This window comes from Fringilla coelebs, assembly GCF_963513975.1.
Source record: "Fringilla coelebs genome assembly, chromosome: Z".
In the NCBI taxonomy this organism is placed as follows: Eukaryota; Metazoa; Chordata; class Aves; order Passeriformes; family Fringillidae; genus Fringilla; species Fringilla coelebs.
The window spans coordinates 17,669,579-17,693,680 of NC_140031.1; the positions used below are offsets into that span (position 1 = coordinate 17,669,579).

A 24,102-nucleotide genomic window follows, 5' to 3' on the forward strand; every position below is an offset into this window, starting at 1 on the left:
TGGGACGGGCGCGCTCACTCCCGCCCGCAGGCGTCGCGAGTCTCGGTGCGGGTCGCCATTTTCTGTTCTTTCGCGGTCCGCTCCGAAGCGTGGCGGGAGGCGGGCGCTGATGTGTTCTGTCTCCTGCAAGCAGGTCTGGCAGGGCTCAGCGTGATGGAGGAAGACTGGAATGCGGAGATAGGCGATGAGGCGTTACTCCCATCCCTTGAGAAGGTATGAATGGGAGGGGCAGCTGTGGCGATGGAGTATATTTGTATCTTTTCCTTTTCTTTCCTCCAACCCGTGTCCCTGCAGCCCGAGTGGCTGCTGGGCAGTGGGTGTTTGGAAATATGGCAGGCAGCCATAGGACTTCACTGTTACCGAATTAGAGTTTTTCTTTGCACTAGCAATTTGCTTGCTGCTGTTTTGTTCAGATACTAGTGATTGTTGTGTATTCAAGTGAGCTTGATGTGTTAGCTGTGTATAATGCGATTTTTGGTAACTTTCAGATGTAACCAGTATGCCATTTAGTGTGAAATGCATCTTTGAGAAGATGCAGAAGGCAACTTCTTTCAAGTGCATGACTTAGTAGCTCTGTTTGTTTTTATGTGCTTTGTTAAGCCTTAAGTCATCATGTTGTTGTGCCTTTTCTCTTTCTGCAGGTTAGCTTGCTTGAGAGACCAAATGATGCCTCATCTGTCTTTAATTCAAGTGTAGACTCATTTGGTATGTGAAAGGAACTTTTGACTTTACTGGTATCTTGAAGAGTTGGTCCTTTCAGCATTGTACAGGATTGAAGGAAAACACAATATTTTTGCCATATATTTATGGGACTCCCATGGAATAGCAGCATCAAATTATATAGAGAACATAATGAGTTGGCTTTCTTTTTGACTGTCAGTCCTTCCTTATTTACTTAGTTATTACCTTATTTACTTACTTATTACCTTAGTTTTAACTATTAATGAGTAAAACATAGCTTTGAATTTTAACCTAATTATTTTTTCAATTATAGGTACTGATGAATTTGTGAACTCACAGCATCAGCCAGTGAGTAGTTTTGGTAGAGGAAGGAATTTTGCAGCCAAAGGTAACCTCCAGTAGTGGTTGTATTTCTAATGGCTGGTTGTGTATGATACATTAAACTGTGCCATTCACCACTTTCAATCAGCAGGCAGGTTCAGCTCCATGAAAGTAGAGCTCCATCATGCATGACCATGGCTTGGGAAGTCAAACACCATCACTCCAAATGCCCTCCTCTTCCTCCTTCTTTCCCTGGATTTATATGCTAAGCTTGATGCCACATGGGGTAGGATCAGCTTTCCTGGCTCTGTCCCGCCCTGTCTTGTGCTCCCTTGCCTCCTCTTGCTGGTGTGCTGGGGTGAGGAGCAGAAAAGGCCCCAATTCAGTGTGAACACTTCTCAGCACTAACTAAAAACATCCCTTTATTATCAATACTGTTTCCAGCAAATCCACCTTCCTGTGCCTGCTGCTGTGGAGGAAATTGACTCTATCCCAGTCAAACATAGCACAGTTGATTCTTGGAAAAAATTCTGTACCATTTCTGCATCCTTTTGGTTGAACCCTGTTATAGTGGGTGAACGCTAGGCTTATTTGGTGCAGGGACTAATGTCAAGCAGTTTTGCTGTAGGCTCTCTAGCAGCAGCTATGAAGTGACTGGTAAGCAGTACGTAAGATCTGTTGTATTTATGGATACTTGGAATGTTGTCATTTGTATATGAGCCCTTAAGATACAATTTTTATATCCCTAACTGATGTGGAAAAACCAGACTGACGGATAAACTGGTATACACACCAAGCTTTGGTGGTGAAGAAGCCACAGGTGCTGTGCTCAGAGAACTTGGTGGTGTCCTGTACCAGCTGATGCTCTTTGTCAGTACAATATGATAGAACAGGTGCTCAGCTGAAAAATATGGACTAAGGAGTAAATGATGATCTAAGCTGATTGTTTGGACCTTAGATGCCACCTGAAACTTAAGTCTAAAATGAGGAATACCTTGGTTATTCATATGACTTATGTTTATGCATATGCATGTGTTTAATTCTTTTCTCCTCTTCTTAGAAGAGTGACAAAGGAAGGGCATTAGAAATAAAAAATACACTGCATACTTACTGTTGACTGAATAGGCAGCTCTGAGTAATAAAAAAACAGAACTCTGTAGATCTGGAAGACATGTTTTCAAGTCCTTCATAGCAGGCAGCAACTGGCATTGCTGCTGTATTGGGCAATGTATTTAACTGTACCAGTTAAGAAAGCCATAAAGGGACAAATGCTGTCAGTTGCCCTTCAACCAGAAGGCTTAGTTGATCTGTGTGCTTACTGAAGAGTTGAAGATTGCGGCTTGATTAGCATATAGACATGTAAAGTGAAATACTTAATGACCCAATGTTTGATTTACTTTTTGAAATTGTACAGGAGAGCAGCATTGTTTCCTGTCAGACTTCTTGGCAAAAAGTACTTCCTGTTTTCCTTTTTTTAATACGTTTAGGCAAATCACTCAGTTGTATATTGAAATTCTTTTGAAATCATTTGAACAAGGAGTGAGAAGAACAATTACCAGGTATAAGGTGCTTGACCTACACATGAAAACTAGGCAAACATCAGTGATTGTGTGCTGTGCTGTGCTGTACTGCAGGTTTTCAAGAAGGAATTGAAGAAGATGCCATTACACAAAACAGAGGGTTTAAAGGATTTGGGCAAGGTGAGTGTAAGTTTGTATGTAAGTAAGTATGGTTTGTATGATGGCAGCATTCACTGGCCATTCTTTCTGGCTGTTCTCATTCCATGAGAATGAGTAGTCAAGAGTGAAAGCGTTGAAGTGACTTCTTTGCTTCATCCAGGTGAAAGGCACTTGATGTGCTGATGCAGAAGTGGGCCCAGTGAGTTACTGTGTGCTGTGCTGTATTATTGCAGGTTTTCAAGAACGCAACGCTGTAGATGGTGCTAGTACGCAAAACAGAGGGTTTAAAGGATTTCGTGGTGGCTTTGGACAAGGTGACAGTAAGTTTGATGGTTTGGTCTTTTTTGCATTGAGTGATTTGTATGGGTACAGTGTATGGTTGGTGATGTTCCTGGGGTTTTTTGCTCCCTGAGAATTACTAGTACAAGGGTGAAATCAGTAAAATGGCTTCCGTTCTTCAGCCAGATAAATAGCATTTTATCTGTACATGCAAAATTGAGCAAACTGTTACTTTGTGTGATGTTGTACTGCAGGTTTTCAAGCAGGAAATGGAGAAGATGCTATTACACAAAACAGAGGGTTTAAAGGATTTCGTGGTGGCTTTGGGCAAGGTAAGTTTGTTGCATTGACTGGTTTGTTTGATGGCAGCATTCACTGGCCATTCTTTCTGGCTTTGCTCGTCCCCTGGGAGTGAGCAGTCGAGTGAAAGCGTTGAAGTGACTTCTTTGCTTCATCCAGGTGAAAGGCACTTGATGTGCTGATGCAGAAGTGGGCCCAGTGAGTTACTGTGTGCTGTGCTGTATTATTGCAGGTTTTCAAGAACGCAACGCTGTAGATGGTGCTAGTACGCAAAACAGAGGGTTTAAAGGATTTCGTGGTGGCTTTGGACAAGGTGACAGTAAGCTTGATGGTTTGGTCTTTTTTTGCATGCTGAGTGGTTTGTATGGGTGTAGCATATGGTTGGTGATGTTCCTGGGTTGTTTTTTGCTCCCTGAGAACTACCATGGAGAACTGAGAACTCCTACTAGTAGTTCTGTTCTTCAGCTATGTTATGGACTATGAGTCATCTCTTTTAAAAATTAGCATTACTGGGTATAATACAGTATAGGTTGGAGTTAATGAAGAAGTTGCTGAGGCTGTTTCTCTGCAGATTTGTTGGAGCAAATAGCTGGGTTGAGATGTATTTCATTATACTAATGTGTGATTTAGAAGAGCTGATCAAACAGCTTCCCCCCCATCCATGCCAGCCATTCTGGGGAGTGAGGGGCAGTGTTTGGCCCATTTGCACATGATTTAAAATATTCTAGTAGCACTAGTGACCAGGAGTGGGCAAACTGGGGTATGGCCTCTCAGAGAGGGTGTAGCATGGTAAGTAACACATGTGGGGAAATGGGCAAGGCAGGGCAGTGAGGGTGTGGCACAACAGGGACCTGTGGTGTGTCAGTTTATGTGGCAGTTAGTGCAGGTGGGGCACAGCCATTGTCCTGGTGATGGGTTGTGTGCTAGGTTGGTGTGGTGTTTTAGCTGTGTTTTTTTTTTGTTGTCATTCCCCCCACCCCCTGTTTACTAGATCCAGTACTGATTTACAAATGGTCAAAAGCAATTGCAGTTTCTGCCACCAGCAAGGGTTTGCTAACCTAGACAGAGCTCCCCCAAGAGGGAAGCAGGTGTCCCAGCCACTGGCTGCAGGGAGTGTCTGAGCCTGGTGTTAGTACCAGAGGATGGTGCAAAAATAAACTGCCTGTGGTGTAAGCAGGTGAGTGATTTACTGCGTCTGAGGGCAGAGCTTAAAGAAGAGGTAGAAGGGCCTAAGGAGTATTAGAGGAAGCAAAAGAGAAGTAGCCCCTTCCAGATTTAAGAGGAGCTCTGCCTCTCTTGCTGGCAGGCAGAAGGAGGAGACCTAGTAGATGGGGGTGAATGTAGAGGTCCTCCCAACCCCCACTGCTTTCCCAGGTGTTCTTACAGAATTGGTATGAGACCCTACATCTAGAGGGTCAGGCTGATGATACTAAAGAAAAAAAATCCATCTGGAGGGTCCTCCAGTTGTACTTACTGTCAGATGGATCACAGCCTCAGGTCTTAAGAAGAAAGGAAGGGTGGTTGTAGTAGGTGACTCCTTTCTCAGGGGAGCTGAGAGCCCTGTCTGTTGGCTGGACCCATCCCACAGGGGAAGTCTGCTGTCTCCCTGGGGCCCAGCTACAGGATATCACCAAGAGACTTCCTTAACTAATACAGCCCTCTGATTATTACCCACTGCTGGTTGTCCAAGTCTGCAGTGATGAGGTTGATAGGAAGGGCACCAGTGCAGTTTAAGAGGACTTCAAGGCTCTGGCTCAACTGGTTCATGGGACAGGAGCACAGGTGATGTTCTGCTCTTTTCCTTCAGTAGCAGAGATTAATGATGAAAGGAACAGCAGAACCCACATTATCAGTAACTGGCTTAAGGGCTGGTGCTGTCAGCAAACTTTGATTTTTCTTATTATGGGGCAATTTGCACAGCAGCAGGCCTGTTTGAGTCAGGTAGGCTCTATCTGTCTAACAAGGATTCTAGGCCAGAGTTGGCAGGGCTGATTGAGAGGGCTTTAAAATAGATTTGAAGGGGGAAGCAGATGAAACCAGGCTTTCTGGAGAGGAGGTTAGGGGTGATAAGCCAGAGTCAACAGTGAAACCAGACCAGGTGAAGTGCATGCACACAGATGCATGGGTAGCAAGAGGAGCTGGAAGCTGATGTACAGGAGGAAAAGTGTCACATCTGGGGAGTTATAGGCATATCAGCATGCCCTTGGTTCCCAGCAGGATTATGGAACAGATCGTCTTGAGTGTGATCACATGGCACATACAGTATGGCCATGGGATCAGACTCAGCCAGCGTGGATATTGGAGTGGCATGTCCTGCCTGGCCCATGTGATTTCCTTTCATGACCAAGTGACCCACCTAGTGGGTGAGGGGAATGCTGTGGATGTTGTTTACCTGGACTTTAGCAAAACCTTTGACACCATCTCCCGTACAATATATGTGGAAAAGCTATCAGCTTATGGCTTGTACCATGTGCTGGGTTAAGACCTGGCTAGTCAGCTGGGCCCAGAGAGTTGTGAGTGGTATGGCACCCAGTTGGTGAGCAGTCACTTGTATTGTCCTCCAGGAATCTGTGTTTGGCCCAATCCTGTTTAATATCTCTACTGATGTTTAGGATGAGGGGATTAACCTACCATTCGGAAATTTGGAGATGACACTGAGTTGGGTGTGTGTGTTGATCTGGAGTGCAGGAAGGCTCTGCAGAGGGACCCAAACAGGCTGGATTGATGGGCTGAATCCAGTGATATGCTACACAAGTACAGGTGCTGGGTCCTGCCCTTTGGTCACAACAGTGCCCTTCAGCACTACAGGATGAGGCAAAGTGGCTGGACAGCAGACAGGCAGAAAGAAACCTGGGGGTAATGAACAGACATCAGCCAATCTGGTCAAGAAGGCCAATGGCATCCTGATCTGGATCAGCAGTAGTGTGGCCAGGAGGGTTAATGAGGTTGTGTTCAGTCGTAGGTTAAACTTGATGACCTCAAAGGTCTTCTGCAACCTAGCTGATTCTGTGATTTCTGTAATTTTATACTCTGTATGCACTACACTGTATGTTGCAGGTACTAAAGATGGACAAAGAGGTATACCTCAGTCTGGAACTCTCAGCTTTAGAGAGAGGGGAACTCTCGCAGATGGTGCAGGTGAGACTTTTTAGTAGTGGGGGTGAACTGTACAGATTTACTCTTTGGTGAGTTGTGGGAGTGTAGCTAATTGTTAGCTTGACTGGGACTTTGAGCAACCTGATCTAGTGGGTGGCAACCCTGCCCATAGCAGGGTGGTTGTAACTATGTGACCTTTAAGGTCTCTTCCAACCCAAACCATTCTGTCATATCTGTGCATTTTCAGAAGTGCTCCTTAATATCTGAAGAACAATTGATTTGACTATATTTGGTTCAAATAATGATTTTTAGTAAGTGTTGCAGAGGCATTGTGGTAATACTCATTGAGGACATAAACAGCATCCTTAATATATGATAGCAATTCATTTCTGTTAAAAAACAAGTTGCTTTTTTTACAAAACCAGCACAGTTTCTGTTCTTCCATTTTCCCACCTTTTTGACTGAAGCCTGTTGTGGTAGGGAAATGCTAGACTTGTTTGACTAGGCAAGACAGCACTTTGATGCAGGGAATTGATGACAAGCACTTTTGCTTTAGACCCTCTAGCAGGAATTGTGAAGTAACTTGCAAGCAATATTTATGGATACTTTAGATACTGTCTCTTGTGTGTCAGTCTTTAGGATGTAGTTTTTATTTGTTGATGTGGAAAAAACAAACAGACTGACATACTGGTGTACGCCAGGGATTAGTGCAGAGGAAGCCACAGATGCTCTGCTAGGAGAACTTCATAGTATCCTGTACAAGATGATGTTCTTTATTTTTACAGTATGATGGAACAGCTGAATGCTTTCTGGCAAAAATAAAGTATCTCGTCTTTATTTTTTCACGAATTTAGGAGAATCACTTTGTTATATTGCACTTTTTATATGAATAAAATGAGGATTGAGAAGAACAATTACCAGATATAAGGTGCTTGACCTGCACATGAGAATTAGGCAAACATCAGTGATTCTGTGCTGTGCTGTACTGCAGGTTTTCAAGAAGGAATTGAAGAAGATGCCATTACACAAAACAGAGGGTTTAAAGGATTTGGGCAAGGTGAGTGTAAGTTTGTATGTAAGTAAGTATGGTTTGTATGATGGTAGCACTCACTGGCCATTCTTTCTGGCTGTTCTCATTCCATGAGAATGAGTAGTCAAGAGTGAAAGCGTTGAAGTGACTTCTTTGCTTCATCCAGGTGAAAGGCACTTGATGTGCTGATGCAGAAGTGGGCCCAGTGAGTTACTGTGTGCTGTGCTGTATTATTGCAGGTTTTCAAGAACGCAACGCTGTAGATGGTGCTAGTACGCAAAACAGAGGGTTTAAAGGATTTCGTGGTGGCTTTGGACAAGGTGACAGTAAGCTTGATGGTTTGGTCTTTTTTTGCATGCTGAGTGGTTTGTATGGGTGTAGCATATGGTTGGTGATGTTCCTGGGTTGTTTTTTGCTCCCTGAGAACTACCATGGAGAACTGAGAACTCCTACTAGTAGTTCTGTTCTTCAGCTGTGTTGTGGACTGAGTGGTCTCTTTTAAAAATTAGTATTACTGGGTATAATACTATATAGTTGGGACGATATGCAATATTGTATACAATACAGGTTTGGGTTAATGAAGTTGTTTTGACTGTTGCTCTGCAGATTAGTTGGAATAAATAGTACTCGCTTCAATTTTAGTATTTCATTATACTAATTTTGTACCCTGTGTGTGCTACATATCTGTTACTTACAGGTGGTAGAGGTAGGCAAAGGGACATACCTCAGTCTGGAACTCCTGATTCTAGAGAAAGAGGAATACTCACAGATGGTGCAGGTGAGGCTTTTTAGTGGCTGGGGAGGTGTACAGATTTCCTCATTAGTGATCAATGACAAAGCAGTTCCTTTTTAATTTTGGCAAATACTGTCACTAATTTTTTTCCCTATTAAGAACCTTCTTCAAATGCTAGGTATCTTGGTTGTATGCATAGAGAAGACATGTTTGTAACTCATTTGAATTTTAGTTACTGGCTTTTCAAAGCAGTAGTGTTATTTAATCTTTTTCTTTGTTGTGCTGAGGCTGGTTCAGTTAATGTACAGTGAAGCCGAGGTGCTAACCCCAAAAATGAAACTAAGCCTTAAAGAACTTGCTACGTTTTGAAAGGGTTGATCTAGACTTTTGCGCTTGTACCGTCTGTAAGAGGAAATAATTTATTGTCAGTGCTGACAACTAAGCCTTAAAGAACTTGCTACGTTTTGAAAGGGTTGATCTAGACTTTTGCGCTTGTACCGTCTGTAAGAGGAAATAATTTATTGTCAGTGCTGACAATAAGTGTATAGTTCTGACAGAGTACTTACTCCTTAACTTGCTTTTAATTTTGGGGTTTTTTGTTGTTTGCTAGGGATTTTTCCCCCATAGTCCTGCTGTATTATTCTGCCACTGATGCTCCTGTACCTGGCTATGTATGTTGTCCTGCCTAGAGCATAGTAATACGTTATTCACTGAAGTACATAATTAGGAGTGGGATTAAACTAATGTAATGGTCAGTGGATGGCTGATATTCTCCGTATAAGAACATTTTGTGTGATAATCGTAAAAAAAGTTGTTGTAGAAAAGATGGCTAAATGGCTCTTTACTTGGGGGTGAGTTGCAGTGAGGCGTTGGAACAGGTTGACCAGAGAGCTTGTGGATGCCTCATCCCTGGAAGTGTTCAAGGCCACATTCAGTTGAGCTTTGAGCAGTGTGGTCTAGTGGAAGATGGCCATCCTGTGGATTGGGGGTTGGAAATGGATGATCTTCTAGGTTCCTTCCAACTCAAACCATTCTGTGATCCAGTGATTAGTATACATGTTCAGAAGTGATACCTAATATCTGAAGAATAATTGTTTTGCCTCTATTTGAGTCAGTTCAACTAATTATTTTCAGATTTTTAGTTTATATAATGATTTTTAGGACTTGTAGTCTTTATAGAGGCTTATAGTGGACATAACTGCATCCTTTACACAGGATAGTAATTCCTTTTTCATGACTCTAGTGTAGTGTACAGTATTAGTGTGTTAAAAACTGTTCTGGGTACTGGGTATGTAACAGTTGCATCTATCTGTATGGAATTTCATGTGGAAAGAGTTCTTCAGAAAGAATAATTTGTTGTGTGGGAAGCATGTCCTTCCTTGTGTTGCAAGAGTATGTGTCTGTCTGGATGATGAAGAAGAGCCTTATTTAATTTTTGTGAATACTTCTTGAAAGTGGGGTCCTTGAGTGAACGTGAGACATGAAGGCTTTACAAGTCTGACTTCATATGGAGGTAAATTTTAGGTCTCATAGTATAAAATCAGGTTCTGATAGAATGAATGCATGGAATTTTGATGCCTTCCTGAAAGATGGAGGGAAATCCAGATGACATCTCACTGAACTTAACTTCAGTAGCTTCATACTTAAAATAGTTTTATTTTAACTCGTCCTTATATTGTCTGTGAACTTAAGTAGTTGTGTTCTTAAGGTCCAAAGGTGACTTATGTGCCCCCTCCTCCACCTGATGATGAGCAAGCCATCTTTGCACATTACCAGACAGGAATGAATTTTGACAAGTATGATGAAAACGTTGTTGAAGTGTCAGGACTGGACCCTCCAGCAGCATTAATGGTTAGTGAACTGAGTTTATGTGAAACATGATTTACAGGGATGTGTAGTGGGTTCAATATTTGCAGCTAATGAAAATATTAATAAAAAAATACCAAATCTTGCAGGTAGTATGATGTTGGAAGGAGGTGCTCCCCTTTTGAAAGATAAAAATTTGAATTCACAGTAACTAACAAACTACATAAGGTCCAGAGAAAGTAATACTGGATATATAGGAAGAATAGTCATTACATTGTGGAAGAATACCAGTTTAGATATTGAAAGAAAGAGGTCTTTGGCAGCAGTTTCTGGGCAGACTGGTATAATTACCTTATTGAAGTCAATTACTGGGGGATCTTCAAAAATGTAAATGAACATCTGTTGGGGTAGTATGTGTTTAGACAGAGGGATGTTTTAAAGTAATTTGTAGCCCTGTTCTCTGTGGTTGCAGTTCATTGTTTAACATATAACTTAGTTTTTTACCTATAATGGGTGGCCAGTGTAAAAAGAAAAAAGCTCTTTTTAGGGAAAGGATGAGGAGACAAGTGGAGCGGGGTTAAGTAGTACCTGTGATGAAAGAGAAGGTGTTCTTCCCATCCGTCTTGTGAAAGGTGTTCTCACTGATTTTTGTCACCTGTGTTGCTTTTTGGTACTGGCTAGGAATGTTGCTTTAGCTACCCGTAAGTGGTTTTAGCACAGACTGATATGTAGCTCCTACACGAAATGAAACTGCAGAGCTTCAGTTTTTTTTTTCATAGCATGCTAAGTGAGTTTACTTGCTTGGTAGGTATACCATGTATACAACTTCTGAGCAATTCTCTCTTAAAACTAGTAAGATCAGCTGAAAGCATTCATAGCGTTCACTGTCCTGCAGACAATGCTCCTTGAATGGCATGAGCAGATTTTAGAGACCCTTATGGTTTTTACTTTTAGGAGCCCTGGCTGTGTAAATGACTGGTAAGACTACCTCTAAAGTTAACACTCTTTAGTATTTGGATGTCTCTATCATACAGTAAGCATTTTGGGTTTTAAACTTTTTGCGTTCTGTGATTGTGTAATAACTGTTGATAATTTTTTCTCTTACAGAGTTTTGCAGACACTAACATGTGTCATACTTTAACTGTGAACATTGCTAAAGCTGGATACTCTAAACCTACTCCAGTGCAGAAGTACAGCATTCCTATTATACTGGCGGGACGGGATTTAATGGCATGTGCCCAGACTGGATCAGGAAAAACTGTAAGCCGTTTGTGTAGTATTTATGCTACTGAAAGTATTTGATCATGAGCTTTCAGAGGGATACCTCACTCTTCCACATGTCACATGCTTGACTGCTTGTTGGCCAGTAATTTCACTTGCACAGCAATGGCAGGTATCAGGTACAGATATGAATGATGATAGGGTTGTCACATTTTGGGCTTTATTCTATATTTAAGTAAACTAGTATCTTGGTACAGCAGGCCAGCCTTCAGAGATGCAGCTGTGGATTCAGAAGTGTAAGTCAGGCAGTCCTAGAAACTGCTGATGACAGGACTTAGCAGTTGAAAGTAAGGACTTCGGTGTTGTGTGGAGTTTAGTCTTTTTTAGTTTGTTTGTTTGGGTGTTTGTTTGTTTGGGTGTTTGGTTTTGTTTGTTTGTTGGCAGTTCTTTTGGTGGGTATTTGTGGTTTTGGTTTTCTGTCTGTTTTGGTTTTTTGTGTGCTTGTTTAATTATTTTTCTGTTGTGTGTGTATGAGTTTTGTGTGGTTTTAGTTTTTTTTTTCAAACTTTATGCCAGAGTGTAACTGTGGTGTGCAGGTTTGTCTTACTTGGTTTGATGAAATCTGTTGTGCACCTGTCTTGGTTTTAGGTGATTTTGCTTTTAATCATGGAACAGTGCTGAGAGTTGATACTAAGCTGAAAGTTGTCTCAGCTTTTTAAACTAATGTGCCCAAACATAACAACTGACAGCTGGTGGATGTGGATATTTGATTATGAATGTAGCTTTTTGCTGTTCAGTTTAGTGTGGAATTCTAGTTTTGTTTTAAGGTAGCTCATTAGTTCTTTTGAAAGACCTCTTCTGTTTGCAGAAGGTGAAACATCCAAAGTCTGTGCTAAATATTCTGAATGCTTTTGGGACTGCTGTGCAGATGCAGGTTTGTGGGGATCTAGTCTTTTGTGGAAGTGTGCTGGTGTGGTGTAGCTGTGTTGCAAATAGATCTGCCATTCTAGTATGTTTTGGTCTTGGGCTACTTATGTATAAGGGTATGTAATCAGTGTATGGAACTGTATGGAAAGTTAGCCACTGCATGATTGTGTTCCTCTGTTCTAGACTGTTAAGATCCAGAGATATACTTTCATACTGGTTAAGAAGGTTAAATGTTTTCTTGTGCATTCAGGTCAATCCTTCTGCAGTCTGATGTTCTTGATCATTGCATATACTATCATTCAGGCTTTAAGATTGATACATAGATTTCAGTGGGACTGATGAAAACTTTTAAGATTCAACAGCCCAAATACCGCTGTGGTTTTTTCCCTCAGGCAGCATTTCTTGTTCCAGTTGTGGCCCAGATGATGAGGGATGGTGTGACTGCCAGTAGCTTTAAAGAGCAGCAAGAACCAGAATGCATTATTACTGCTCCAACTAGAGAACTGATAAATCAGATCTTCCTAGAAGCAAGAAAATTTGTGTATGGGTAAGTTTTTGCACTGTTGCCTGGTATTGATGATTACTTTGCTTGATTCAGCAGTGCTTTATTTGTTTCATAAATACTTGCAAATTTTTTTTGTGCCCATCAAGTTACAAACACTTGAGTTTAGATTATGAGTTCAGATTATAGTACTGCTTAGCAGGTTTCTTACTATATGACTAGGGATTTAAGTGCCTAATCTTTCTGATACTGGGGTGGGTGAATGGAAGGCTTACTCTGCCTTGAAGAGGAGATAGTTATTCAGCTTATCACTGATGAGAAAAGTGAAGTTTCTTAAAAGACTTGCTAAGAAGGTTTTCCTGTCTGACCATCCAGGAGCCACTCCGGCAGTCACTCTGACACTGCCAGGGACTTCAACTGTTGGGACCAAAGTCCCTTTGCAGCAGGTGGCTCTAGTGAGCTGCTTGCTGCCTGACTTAACTTCCTACACACACCACTCCGAGGGTCAGAAGAGGTTTCCTCACTGACTCGATCCCAGGTTTCCCATAGCAGAATCTCAGACTTCTGTTTACTTCAAGTAATTTCATTGTTTTACAGCAACATGTAACAGCTCAGAGTGTCTCCTGAAGGGACCCGTGAACAATGGAATCACTGGGCTTTTTTATGTTCACAGTTTATATACCTAATATTTTGAGGTCTTTTTACTAAGTTATTTGCTCCTGTAGAGTCTGAACATCAGGTGGCCTGGCTAGTGATGCAGGTTCATGTGCCCTGTGTTAAGTAAAGGGTCAGCACCAGTTCATGGTCTTTTGCATGGGCTCCAGGGATTTCTTGCCACCCAGAGGTCAGTGTGCAGCTTGCACTGCAGCTGCACACTGAGCTACCTCCGCTGGATGTATTCAATATGAAGATACTTACTAGCTTGTTTTGTGTAATTATACGTGCATTACTTTCATCTTGGCAAAATGGAGGTGAGTGTTACGATTTTAGTTAATTTCCAGTAATGTTTCTAATTAGTCCTACTTTCTGGTGTTTCTGGTCTTAGACAGACTTATCACAGCTCCAAGAAGCGCTTTGAGCTTTCAAAACAGACTGGGAGATTTGAACTTCTCACTCAGTCCTTGAATGTTGTGTGAGAGTACATTAGTACTAGATTTGTCATGAATCTTTTTACTAAGTAATAGGTTTTACCAGTGTACAGAGGAGAACTAAATCTTAAAATGTTATATAATAGTTTGTTACTGTTTGGAGGTGAAATGCAGAACATCATCTCTGCAGAGTCTGGTGGGATAAATCATACTTGCTTTTATTCAAGCAGACTTACACTTGGAGGCTGTCTGCCTTCAGGAAGAATGATCATGTTTGCATATCTACTTACTAAATAGGTTCTTAAGAACAGCTTCTTAATCTCTAAAACTGTTATATAACTTTGTAGCTGATTCTGTTTGTTATGCTGTTTTAAACTAGGTACAGATGATTTCATTGTAAAACAACATTTGAATCTAGAAAGTTTCTCTTACAGCTGACTTGTAGTAAAAATGAGAACGAGATTAACAGTATCAGCATGTGAATCTGTAGTGTCTAAAGAAGAGCTTGCATATTGATCAGTTGAGATTTATGATCTTAGGCTCTTTGATTTAATTTGCAAATAGGAATATGAAATATGTATGTATACTAATCATGGATAAATACTGAAATTGTGGGATTCCAGAGGGAATGTCTATTCTTGACAAAAGCTTTCTGAAAAGTTGTGTTTAACTTTGGTAAAAATTTACCAGATGTATCTGATCACCATTGTTGCATGTGAAACTGAATTAGTTTCCTCAGTAAAAGACCATTTGAATTTGTGTGTGAAGATACTCATTGTATGCATGTAAAGATCTTAGCAGAAGGTTATAAAGATAAGCTTATAAACATGATTCAGAGCTGCATAAGGTAGTTCTTGCTTAGAGAAGTGGTTTTCTACAGAAGAGTGTCTGATGTAGCTGCTTGCTCTAACCAAAAAGCATGGTGGGAAGAGCGCAGTCTTTGGGTGGTTTTGCTGTCTAATCCTTGAGTCGCACACTGTATGGCCAATGCGATCACCTGCTTTACAAAGATGCCGTGTGTGTATTTATTATTTTGCCCCTTTTAAGGTCTGCCAAGATTCCTTCTGAAGCTCTAGAGGCATATGTAATGGTGGCTCTGCTTTTTCTGAGGATTCTGTGTAAGGGGGGACCAGGTCTTAGCACTCTTTTGACTATTACTGTTAGTAGGTCTCAGTTGAAGAGAGGGGAGGATGCAGGTGAAATCGTTTGTTCCATGCAGGCTACTTGGGCAGCCTCTGTTATGTATTATGTGGGGAACTGTAAGCTTACTCCAAGGGGGTTTCTGGTTTTGAGCACTGTTTTTGGACTGAGCTGTATGCTGAAGGAGTTAAACCACTCTTAAACTGATTTGTGGTAGATACGATTATTTTATATGAACTTTCATGAAACAGTACTGTTTGCATATTTATGTAATTAATCCAAACCTTTTTCTACATAATAGAACTTGTATAAGGCCTGTTGTGATCTATGGAGGTACGCAAACAGACTATTCGATTCGTCAGGTAAAGCAAGGATGTAATATACTGTGTGCCACTCCAGGAAGGCTTCTAGACATCATTGGAAGAGGAAAGGTAACATCTTAACATTTCATCTGAATTCCCTAAATACCCTTAACTAAAAGACAAAATACTATTTTTTGTTCTTTAGAATTAATAGAAAAAGAGATTGTTTGTTTGTTTTCAGTGGCTCTATCAGTATGCTGCCTTTGTACCAAGGCACTGAAATACAAGTGAGGTTTATCTTAGACTGTCTAAATTCCGAGAAGTTTTTGAGGGAGTAGCCTGAGTCTAGGTCTCTTCAGTTCCTTTCAGAGACAGCTGGATAATAGCAGTCTAAACAAAGTGGCTGCAGGAGTCATGACAACAAAATTTTATAGCTTAAATACCTGGAACATGTTCATGTAGTTCTTGTGGCATATTCTGTAGTAGGTCTTCACTTGATATCATGTTTGTTTTGCTGCAGTGGCTTTTTATCTGTCTTGCTCTATATTTTCATAATGATCCAAAATACAAAAAACTCCAGGTTATATAGTACTATATTTGAATTTTTATTTTCCCCAGTCATAATAAATTAATCTTAAAATTTTTACATGTTAGTGTGGTGACTCCATGATATTCACTGAACAAACAAAGTTTGCAAAAACACTTGGTAGTAAACTGGAGATCAATTTTCTGCAGTTGTGAGAATTTTAGTCAAAAGTGATAGTCTTCAGCAGCGGTGAAGTTGTAATAGTCTTAGTAATGCTTTCTGACATAATTATTTTTCAGAAAAATAAAAAAGGTTTTTGAGAATGTTTGAGGGTTATGAGAGAACCTTTCTGAAACTCAGGGTATAATTCCAAAATAGATGGGCTGAATTATAGTTTGTCTCTAAGCTCTGTGTTTACATTGCTGAACCAAGTTCTGTAGCACTATCATGTGTGAATTTGTGCAGATTAAAAGGCTAAGTAGAGGTTGAGATGTAAACAAATCATAATACTTTCACTTTTTATTAACTTGAAAGAAATAATTAAAAGGTGGATTTTGGCAGTTGGGGTATTTTTAAGTGCATGCTGTCAGTGAACTAATAGTATTTTTGTTTGACTGAAATACTTGCAGATTGGTTTGCATAATGTGAAATATTTGGTGCTAGATGAAGCAGACCGCATGCTTGATATGGGTTTTGGTGCAGATATGAAGAAGTTGGTATCTTTCCCAGACATGCCACAAAAAGACAAACGCCAAACACTGATGTTTAGTGCCACTTTCCCTGAAGAAGTTCAGAGGTGAGTAGAATAAAAATAGAAATAAATCTGGAGATGTTCTTGTGTAGAACTAAATATTTGAAGAGTTAAGACCACTCCTTAATTTTAGAAGCTTGAAAATACTGCAAGCTGTGATATTAATGTTTGTTGCTTAATTCAAGCAGGTACTCTAGAACATTAACTGCTTAATTTAGGTGGGGACTCCTAAGCAATTTAGAAAGTTGTCTGAAGGCTTTTAAATACCACTTTTGCAGAAGTCCCCATGTTCCCCTTGTTGGTTTCTTATTCCTCCCCCACCACATCTGTGCAAGCTCAAAACCAGTGATGTTGCTGATATCCCCATCTTGGACTAACCAGCGTTCACAGTACTCAATTCTTAGATAATTGGTATTTATTTTCAGTAGTTTGAAGGCTCTACAGATGGGTTTGTGATTCATCTTCTGTTTACTACTCATTACTTTTCAAGTTCCTCTCACTTAAGGGAGCAGTCTTCAACAGATGGTAAGTGTGGTTGCTGAGTAATGGAACAAAACAACTAATTCCCAGCAGATGGAAGCTTGTTAGTATTTCTTCTGCTTTTTGAGACATCAGCATTTAAATATTCACTGTTAAATCAGAAGAGTCTCTAAACTTCAGTTGAAGCAGTGCAAATAATTTTGATTATTTGCACTGTGGTAGGGATACTATTAGAGTGTTGGTAATTCAGTGAGTCAAATCCTGACAATTTCCTTTGGTCTCAGAAAGTCTGAAAGATCTTTTTTGAGGCAGGGAGAAAATACTTCAGTAGTTTGCTGTCCTGAATGAAAGAGGGGAATGGGTGGCTTTCTCCCATTCAGTCAGGTAGTGCTGACCACTGATGTGGAAATGTATCCCCTTTCTTAAAGCAGGACTCACCTGTTGTGGCTTTGATTCCTTGTCCAGACTTTTTTCATAGGGTTCTTTGTGTGGAAGAATAATCTTGTAGTGAACTAAAAATGACCTTGTTTGCTTAGCTGGTAATCAGGCATTCAGGTGATATCATACACAAGTATAATTTGTGTTCATTCCACGTGTTTACCTGTTTTTGCAAGAATGTGATCTCACTTCTCAATGTATTCTGAGAAAAGACTGGGTGTGTGTATCTCCCTGTGTGATACACAGAATGCTCTGATTCACTCAGGTTTTGGGTTTGAAAGAGCAATCTGGGTCCCTTTATCTCTAGGTCTGTTTTTATCATTGCTTTTGCTGTGTATTTTTCTTGCGTACTGGGGGGTTGAATCAAGAGTACTGTAATTACCAGCAACTGAAAAGACATTCCTTGAACTTCTTGTTGAAGGTATTTACTGTCTGCTCCTGTTAAATGAAAAAGCCCCAACAGACTTACTTTTCTACTGTGACTCCTACAGGATTTACAAGTGCTGGTGGAAGACTTCAGAAACATAAGTGCTTGGATCATAGTTTGGAAGTGCATAATAACATTAGCATCCTAGAAGCATTTAGGTTGGAAAAGACCCATAAGCTGATTAAGACTAACCATTAACTCAGCACCAGCAAGTGAACCACTAAACCAGTGCCTCAAGTGCCAGATATGCACATCTTTTAATTACCTTCTGGGGTGGTGATGCCACTGCTTTCCAGACCAGCCTGGTCCGGTGCTTGAAAACTCTTTCAGTGAAGATTTTTTTTCCTAATACCTGTTCTAAGCCTCCCCTGGTGCAGCTTTGAGGCAGTTTTCTTTTGCCCCTGTCATTCTTGTAACCTTTTGAAACTGGAATGCCTAAGGTAAAGTTCACATTTTAGAGCGTGAAAACCCTTGTTTTCTGGAGTCAGTTCGTTCCTGGATTTAATGCTTTTCTGGTGCTGAAGTCAGGAAAGCTGATGATTTCCCCATACTGTGCTACCAAGAGAACTTTAAACAGTATACTGTTTTGGTAGTGTTGGACACAGAGGTGCTTTCTTTGGACCTCTTGCATTCAGATTGTTCTGTCCTGTGTTTCTGTTAAGTGAATCTAATCAGATTTAGTTTTAACATTACATTTGGTTTTATACCTGAACTTGTTTCTGCCAGTACATAGACCTTTGATGTGATAGTTGAAGCTCCTTCTATACATGTGATTTGACAGAGCCATGCATTTTTTTAGCTGACTGGAAAACTTGATTTTAGCATTTGAGGCTTTATATCTTCCACTAAAAGGCTGTGGTTTAATCCCAGCTAGCAACTAAGTACCATATAGCTGCTTTCCATACAAGGCTGCTCCAGGGTCTGCCTAAGGCCTTCTCTTCCCCAGATTGAGCAACCCTACCTATTGCAGTCTGTATTCATAGGCAAGAGGTGCTCCAGGTGTGTTATTAGGTTAGTGTCTTCCATGAGCTCATTCCAGCAGGTCCATATCCTTCTTATACTGGAGACCCCAGAGCTGAATGCAGGTGAGGTCTCACAATATCAGAGCAGAGGGGCAGAATCGCCCCCCTGGCCCTGCCAGCCACATTGCTTTGGATGCAGCCCAGGGCACAGTTGGCTTTCTGGGCTGCAGGTCCACCTTGCTGGGTCATGTCCTGCCCCATATCCACCAGCACTCCCAAGTCCTTCCCTCCAGGTCTAGTTGGGATCCATTCTCTCTGTCCAGCCTGTGCTTGTCCTATCCTATCAGCCTGTGTAAAAAGTTTCAGTCTTCTTTGTAAATCCTCTTTACGTACTGGAAGGCTGCAACAAGGTCATTCCAGGCTTAATAATCTCCACTTCTCAACGCTCTCAGCTTGTCTTCAGAGGAGAGGGGGTGCAGTCCTCTGATCATCATTGTGGCCTCTCTGTCTTCTCTGACATGTCTGTCTTCTGCTGAAGATGCCACAGCTGAATACAGTACTCCAGCTGAGGTCTTAAAAAGGCAGAGGTAGAATCCCTTAACCTGCTGGTCATACTTCACGCAGCCCAGGATGTGGTTTGTGTGCTGGACTAAACTATGCAGACTCTTCTGGCTTTTTTAAAATGTATGGAAGACTACTTGTATTGTTCCTTGCAAAATGGAGGATAAAAATATTTTTGTGTTACTTAAAAGCATACATTTTCATTTATGTTTAAAGCAAGAATAATTACATAATACTTTTCATGTTGCTCTATTTTGTCTCTTTTTCAGGTTGGCTTGTGAATTTTTGAAAACTGATTTTTTATTTGTTGTTGTTGGACATGCGGGTGGAGCATGCAGTGATGTTCAGCAAAATATTCTTCAAGTTTCTCAGTATTTCAAGAGGGATAAACTGATAGAAATTCTACACGGCATAGGTAACTTAATGCCAGCTGTTCACCAGAGAAGTCAAACTTGCATCTAAACTTGTTTTTGAAAGATCATGGCTATGTGATTTTGTTATGTGTTGTGTGCTTTACAAGACTGTTAATGAAGCTTGAAGCAGAACTTGGGGAGCTGCACATTTTTAGGCACATTTGTGTAGGAGCATTTCATAGAGTCATAGGCTAGTTTGGGTTGGAGGGGTCTTGTAAGTGTCATTGAATCTAGTCTTAGGCCCAGTATTTGTCAATGATTCATCTCTGTTAAGTACTGTCAGAAAACTTTCCTAGATGGCTTTCTACTTTATGTGGTCAGTTACAATACTTCAGCATCTGGGGGTATTATCTCATGATTACAGGGGTGTTAAATTATTGTGTGAGTGTTTGGACCTGTGTTTTATTAGTGTCTAGGATTTTTCCATATTTTTCCAATATTTCCATATTGTTCTCTGTGTCTTAAGTTTTAGTGCTGAAGACTGAATGTAAATTTGGAATCAAAAAATGGTGGAATCTTGCTGTTCAGTGCTCAGGATAATGTACTGCTTTGAGCCACATCCTGTAGAAAGGAAATGCTTGCATGTTGCAGGGAACAATGTTTGTTTTCTCTTTTTATTGAGGAGAAAAGCAGTGTATGTGTCTTCACTCAGTTTCTGTTTTGATACAGAAATTGATGGATTGAATTTAATTAGCTCAGATTAGGCAAGAAGTTAGTCTTTAAGTTACAGTTACTTTAAAGACTTTATTCAAAATGTGTACCTCTATGAGGTGTTAATATAGATAAGTGTTAGGTGTCAGTACAGATAAGACTACTCTAAGTAGTGAAAATTGTATCATGTTTCAAACTACAGTGGCTTTCAACTTTTGTTCAACATAGGTAATGAACGAACCCTGGTCTTTGTGGACACAAAGAAAAAAGCAGACTTCATTGCATGCTTTCTTTGTCAAGAAAACATACCAGCCACTAGTATCCATGGGTAAGTATTTTAAAGTGAAAGTCACCTGTGTTTTTTGAGAACTTTTATTGAGAACTCCCATTTGGCCATATCTGTGTAGTTTAGCTTGCCATGTGTTCTGACACCAGAATATCAAGGTTTATGAAAGGCTAAAATGTTCTAAATGGATGGAGGATGTTTCTGTGGCTGTTGGATTTGTAGGTGTGTGAAAGCCATGTAGCTTTTGAGAAGATCTGGCCTTCCATTCCTGGCGAGCCTGAATTGCTAACCCATAACCCCCTTGCGTGGGAGGTTCTTAATACATTTCTGTAAAATTACTATAGTGTGAATTGAGGTATGTGTAGAATAACTGGTTCAGTGCAAGCTGCTAAACTGTCATGAATTTCACTGGTTTCTGATTCATTTTACTTTTATGAGTTGAAATTAGGATAGTAATTTTTCTATGGAGTAGTGTTCATACCAGGCTTCACTAAATATCCCATGTTAAGATCCTAAAGAACACTGGTTAGCTTTCTAATTTGTTTTCTTACTTGGACAATAAAGAGCATGAATGATTTTTCTGACCCACTGTAGTTCAGTACTGGATAATTTGTAAATATTCTTCAAACATGGAAACACCAGGGCAAATCTAGTTTTCTTGTCACTATGATAAACAGAAGACCAATTCTGTACTGTTGACTGGCCACAGGTTTTTTTGCATATCTGAAAAATGGCCTGTGCAAGGGCCTGTGTAGACTGTAGACTTTGTCTTTGCTATTCTGACTCCCTGCTACAAAGCTGTAGGAAATTGTAATCAACTAAGCTAGTGGATTTCTTTAGAGAGGTAGTGAGTTTGATGCATAATTTTCTCCAGTTCTTTTTAAAAAACCTCAATTTCTCTAGAGACTAAGTTTAAACAGTTGCTCTGTCTTGCTGCTCTTTAGTTAAAAAATTAGAATTTTAGTTAGAAAACCTAAACTGGGCCTTGTATGAGTTGTTTGGGTCTTTTTTTGTTTTGCATCCATTGTTCCACCCCCTTCCCCTGCCCAAGAGCTTCTTTCTATGAAACATGGCATTTAAATTATATATTAAACAATACTGTGAATTTTAGAAATCTTCATTCTTATCCTTTCTTTTTTTTTAGAGATAGAGAACAGAGAGAGAGAGAAATAGCACTTCGGGACTTTCGTTCTGGAAAATGTCCTGTTCTTGTGGCAACCTCGGTGGCAGCAAGAGGTCTGGACATTGAAAATGTTCAGCATGTTATTAATTTTGATCTTCCTTCCACCATCGAAGAGTATGTACACCGAATTGGGCGAACTGGTCGTTGTGGAAATACAGGGAAAGCGGTTGGCTTCTTTGATAACAATTCAGATGGTCATCTTGCACAACCTCTAATTAAAGTGCTTTCAGATGTAAGTTTCAGATCGTAGTACTGAACTTTTTCTGTTCTTTAAGATTTGACTTGAATGTACTGAACAACTGTGACATTTTTGGTATACAGTTATGGAACCCTTAATCTGAATTGGTAAAGCAGTCAAAGTCTCAATTGGTTTTCCTAATTGCATAGGCTCAGCAGGAAGTTCCTGTTTGGTTGACAGAAGTTGCTTTTGAGACTGAAGGAGGACGACTCCCAGTTAATACCCAAAAGGTAGGTCTGGAAATTAACTGGAAGTCTTGGCTATTAGAGCTTTGTCTGAGACAGTTTAAGACTGTCTTTAGTGGTATATATCCAGAGTAATGCCCCTGAAACTGTACTGTGATTGTGTCCCTTTTCTGAGTTGTGCATCTTCAAAGAATTCAGTAGTACTGAAACTAATTTCAGACAAATTGCTTGACTTAGGTTCTTAGAGTGTGGCCCCTTACTAGCTGCTGTAGTCTCGATCTATAAAGTCAGGATTCCTCTGGAAGAAAGCATTCATGCAAACATAAACAAAAGCTATTGTTCAGAAATTTCTGTGCTACGTGTGTACGGTGGGAGCACATAGTTCCTGATTATACAATTATTGCTTGTTATGAATCACCTAGTCAAGCAACTCAGTTGACTGAAAACTTGAGCTAATTATAGTTAGGTAAATGCCCCAGTCTGGTCTGTGTCAAAATTCTTAATGTCTGTGGTGGGGAGAAGCCTTCTAGTTTCTTGCTGTTGGTAATTTTAGATTCTGTGCTTACTCCTACTTGAAAGCCTTTCTTTCATGTCTTGATTCTATAAGAACTTTATCACAGATCAATTGTTTCTGATATTACAAATGTATTTCCTCTGACACCATAGTAGAAATAACTGCTCGCAGTGCTTACACAATGTCTGAACCTTCACTTCAAGCTCTGACCTTCCTTTCATTAATTATCTTTTCCCATATTGTAGTTATTGAAAGCTTTGGGTGGTTTGGGTGTTTTTAACCTGGCTGGCTAGTCCCCTTGCTAGATCTGAAGCATTTTTCTGGGGGCAGGGGACTTCATGAGATGTTAGTTAACAAACACTGCTTCCTTCTCAAACTCGCAGCCTCACATTACAACTGTTGTGTAGGTTCGCACAAACCTTTTCTTGCAGAGTAATTCTTGACTCAGTGGATCTTTCTTGTATATTCTAATTCAAGGACATATTATTATTGCTTTTTTACTAGATTGCTTTCAGAGGTGGATCTCACTAGATTGCTTCTAAATACGTTTCCAGCCTTTGTGTAGTGTCTCCCAGCATTTCATGAAATCCATAATTTCTAGTCCACGGCCTTCACAACCTCTGAGTAACCAAATTTGACTGCGACTTTGTCCAGAATAGAATAGTATGAAATCTATGTGCTTGCATTGGGAATACTGCCCTTAGTATCACACACATACAGTGCACCAGCTCCTTCAGTTGAAGAACCTGAGGTTCTAATTATTATGAGACCTATTATGTCAGTCTCACAGAAACTCTTCATTTGTAATCAACCCCGTTTTTCATGATAAGTCCATTTGATAATCAAATGGTGAGTTTGAAAGAGGAATCTGTTGGAGGAGCTTATGTGATTATTTTGAGGCAGTCTTAGAGATTTCTGCACTTTATTCTTTTTCCAAAGGAAAAGGATTTTACTGGGAAGGTAATGCAGAGAGTCATTCTGTGGTATGTAGTGGAAAAGGAAGGTTTTTTCCCCCACAATTGTATGAACTGATTTGTGTTGGATAAGAAAAGAAGTTGAGATGGGAACTGTGGGAAGTGTTATTCCCACATATGATAAAATCTGAGGTTGGCTAAACTGGTAATTTCACACCAGGGTAAAAAATGTCCTTGTGTATAGGAGATTAATGATGAAAACTTCCTGAGTGTTCAGATTACATTGAGATACGTGCATGCAAAAAGCTAAAATTGTTTTGTGGTGACTTACCATTAAATGATTGAAAGTGTTAATAATTCTAAACTAGGACCTGTTGTGTTTTCTAGAATTACAGAGGCAGAGGCAATGTGAATGCAGGAGAAGTACAGATGGACTGTTCTGCAAGAGAAATGGAGTCGTGGGATTAA

At 40.3% G+C, this 24,102-nt stretch overlaps 1 protein-coding gene across 1 annotated transcript; it reads left to right on the plus strand.

The window, feature by feature from the left end:
• Positions 1 to 465: 465 nt before the first annotated feature.
• DDX4 (DEAD-box helicase 4) lies at positions 466 to 24,102 on the plus strand (the record flags this gene model as incomplete). The annotated part of the gene is made up of 21 exons (XM_084224699.1): positions 466 to 477; positions 642 to 705; positions 995 to 1,069; positions 2,637 to 2,702; positions 2,915 to 3,001; positions 3,215 to 3,292; positions 3,493 to 3,579; positions 6,318 to 6,398; positions 7,348 to 7,413; positions 7,626 to 7,712; positions 8,084 to 8,164; positions 9,828 to 9,970; positions 11,033 to 11,185; positions 12,466 to 12,620; positions 15,105 to 15,234; positions 16,261 to 16,427; positions 19,520 to 19,665; positions 20,543 to 20,642; positions 21,745 to 22,015; positions 22,171 to 22,251; positions 24,022 to 24,102. The coding sequence occupies 21 exons, from the start codon at positions 466 to 468 to the stop codon at positions 24,100 to 24,102; spliced, it is 2,211 nt and encodes a 736-aa protein (XP_084080825.1).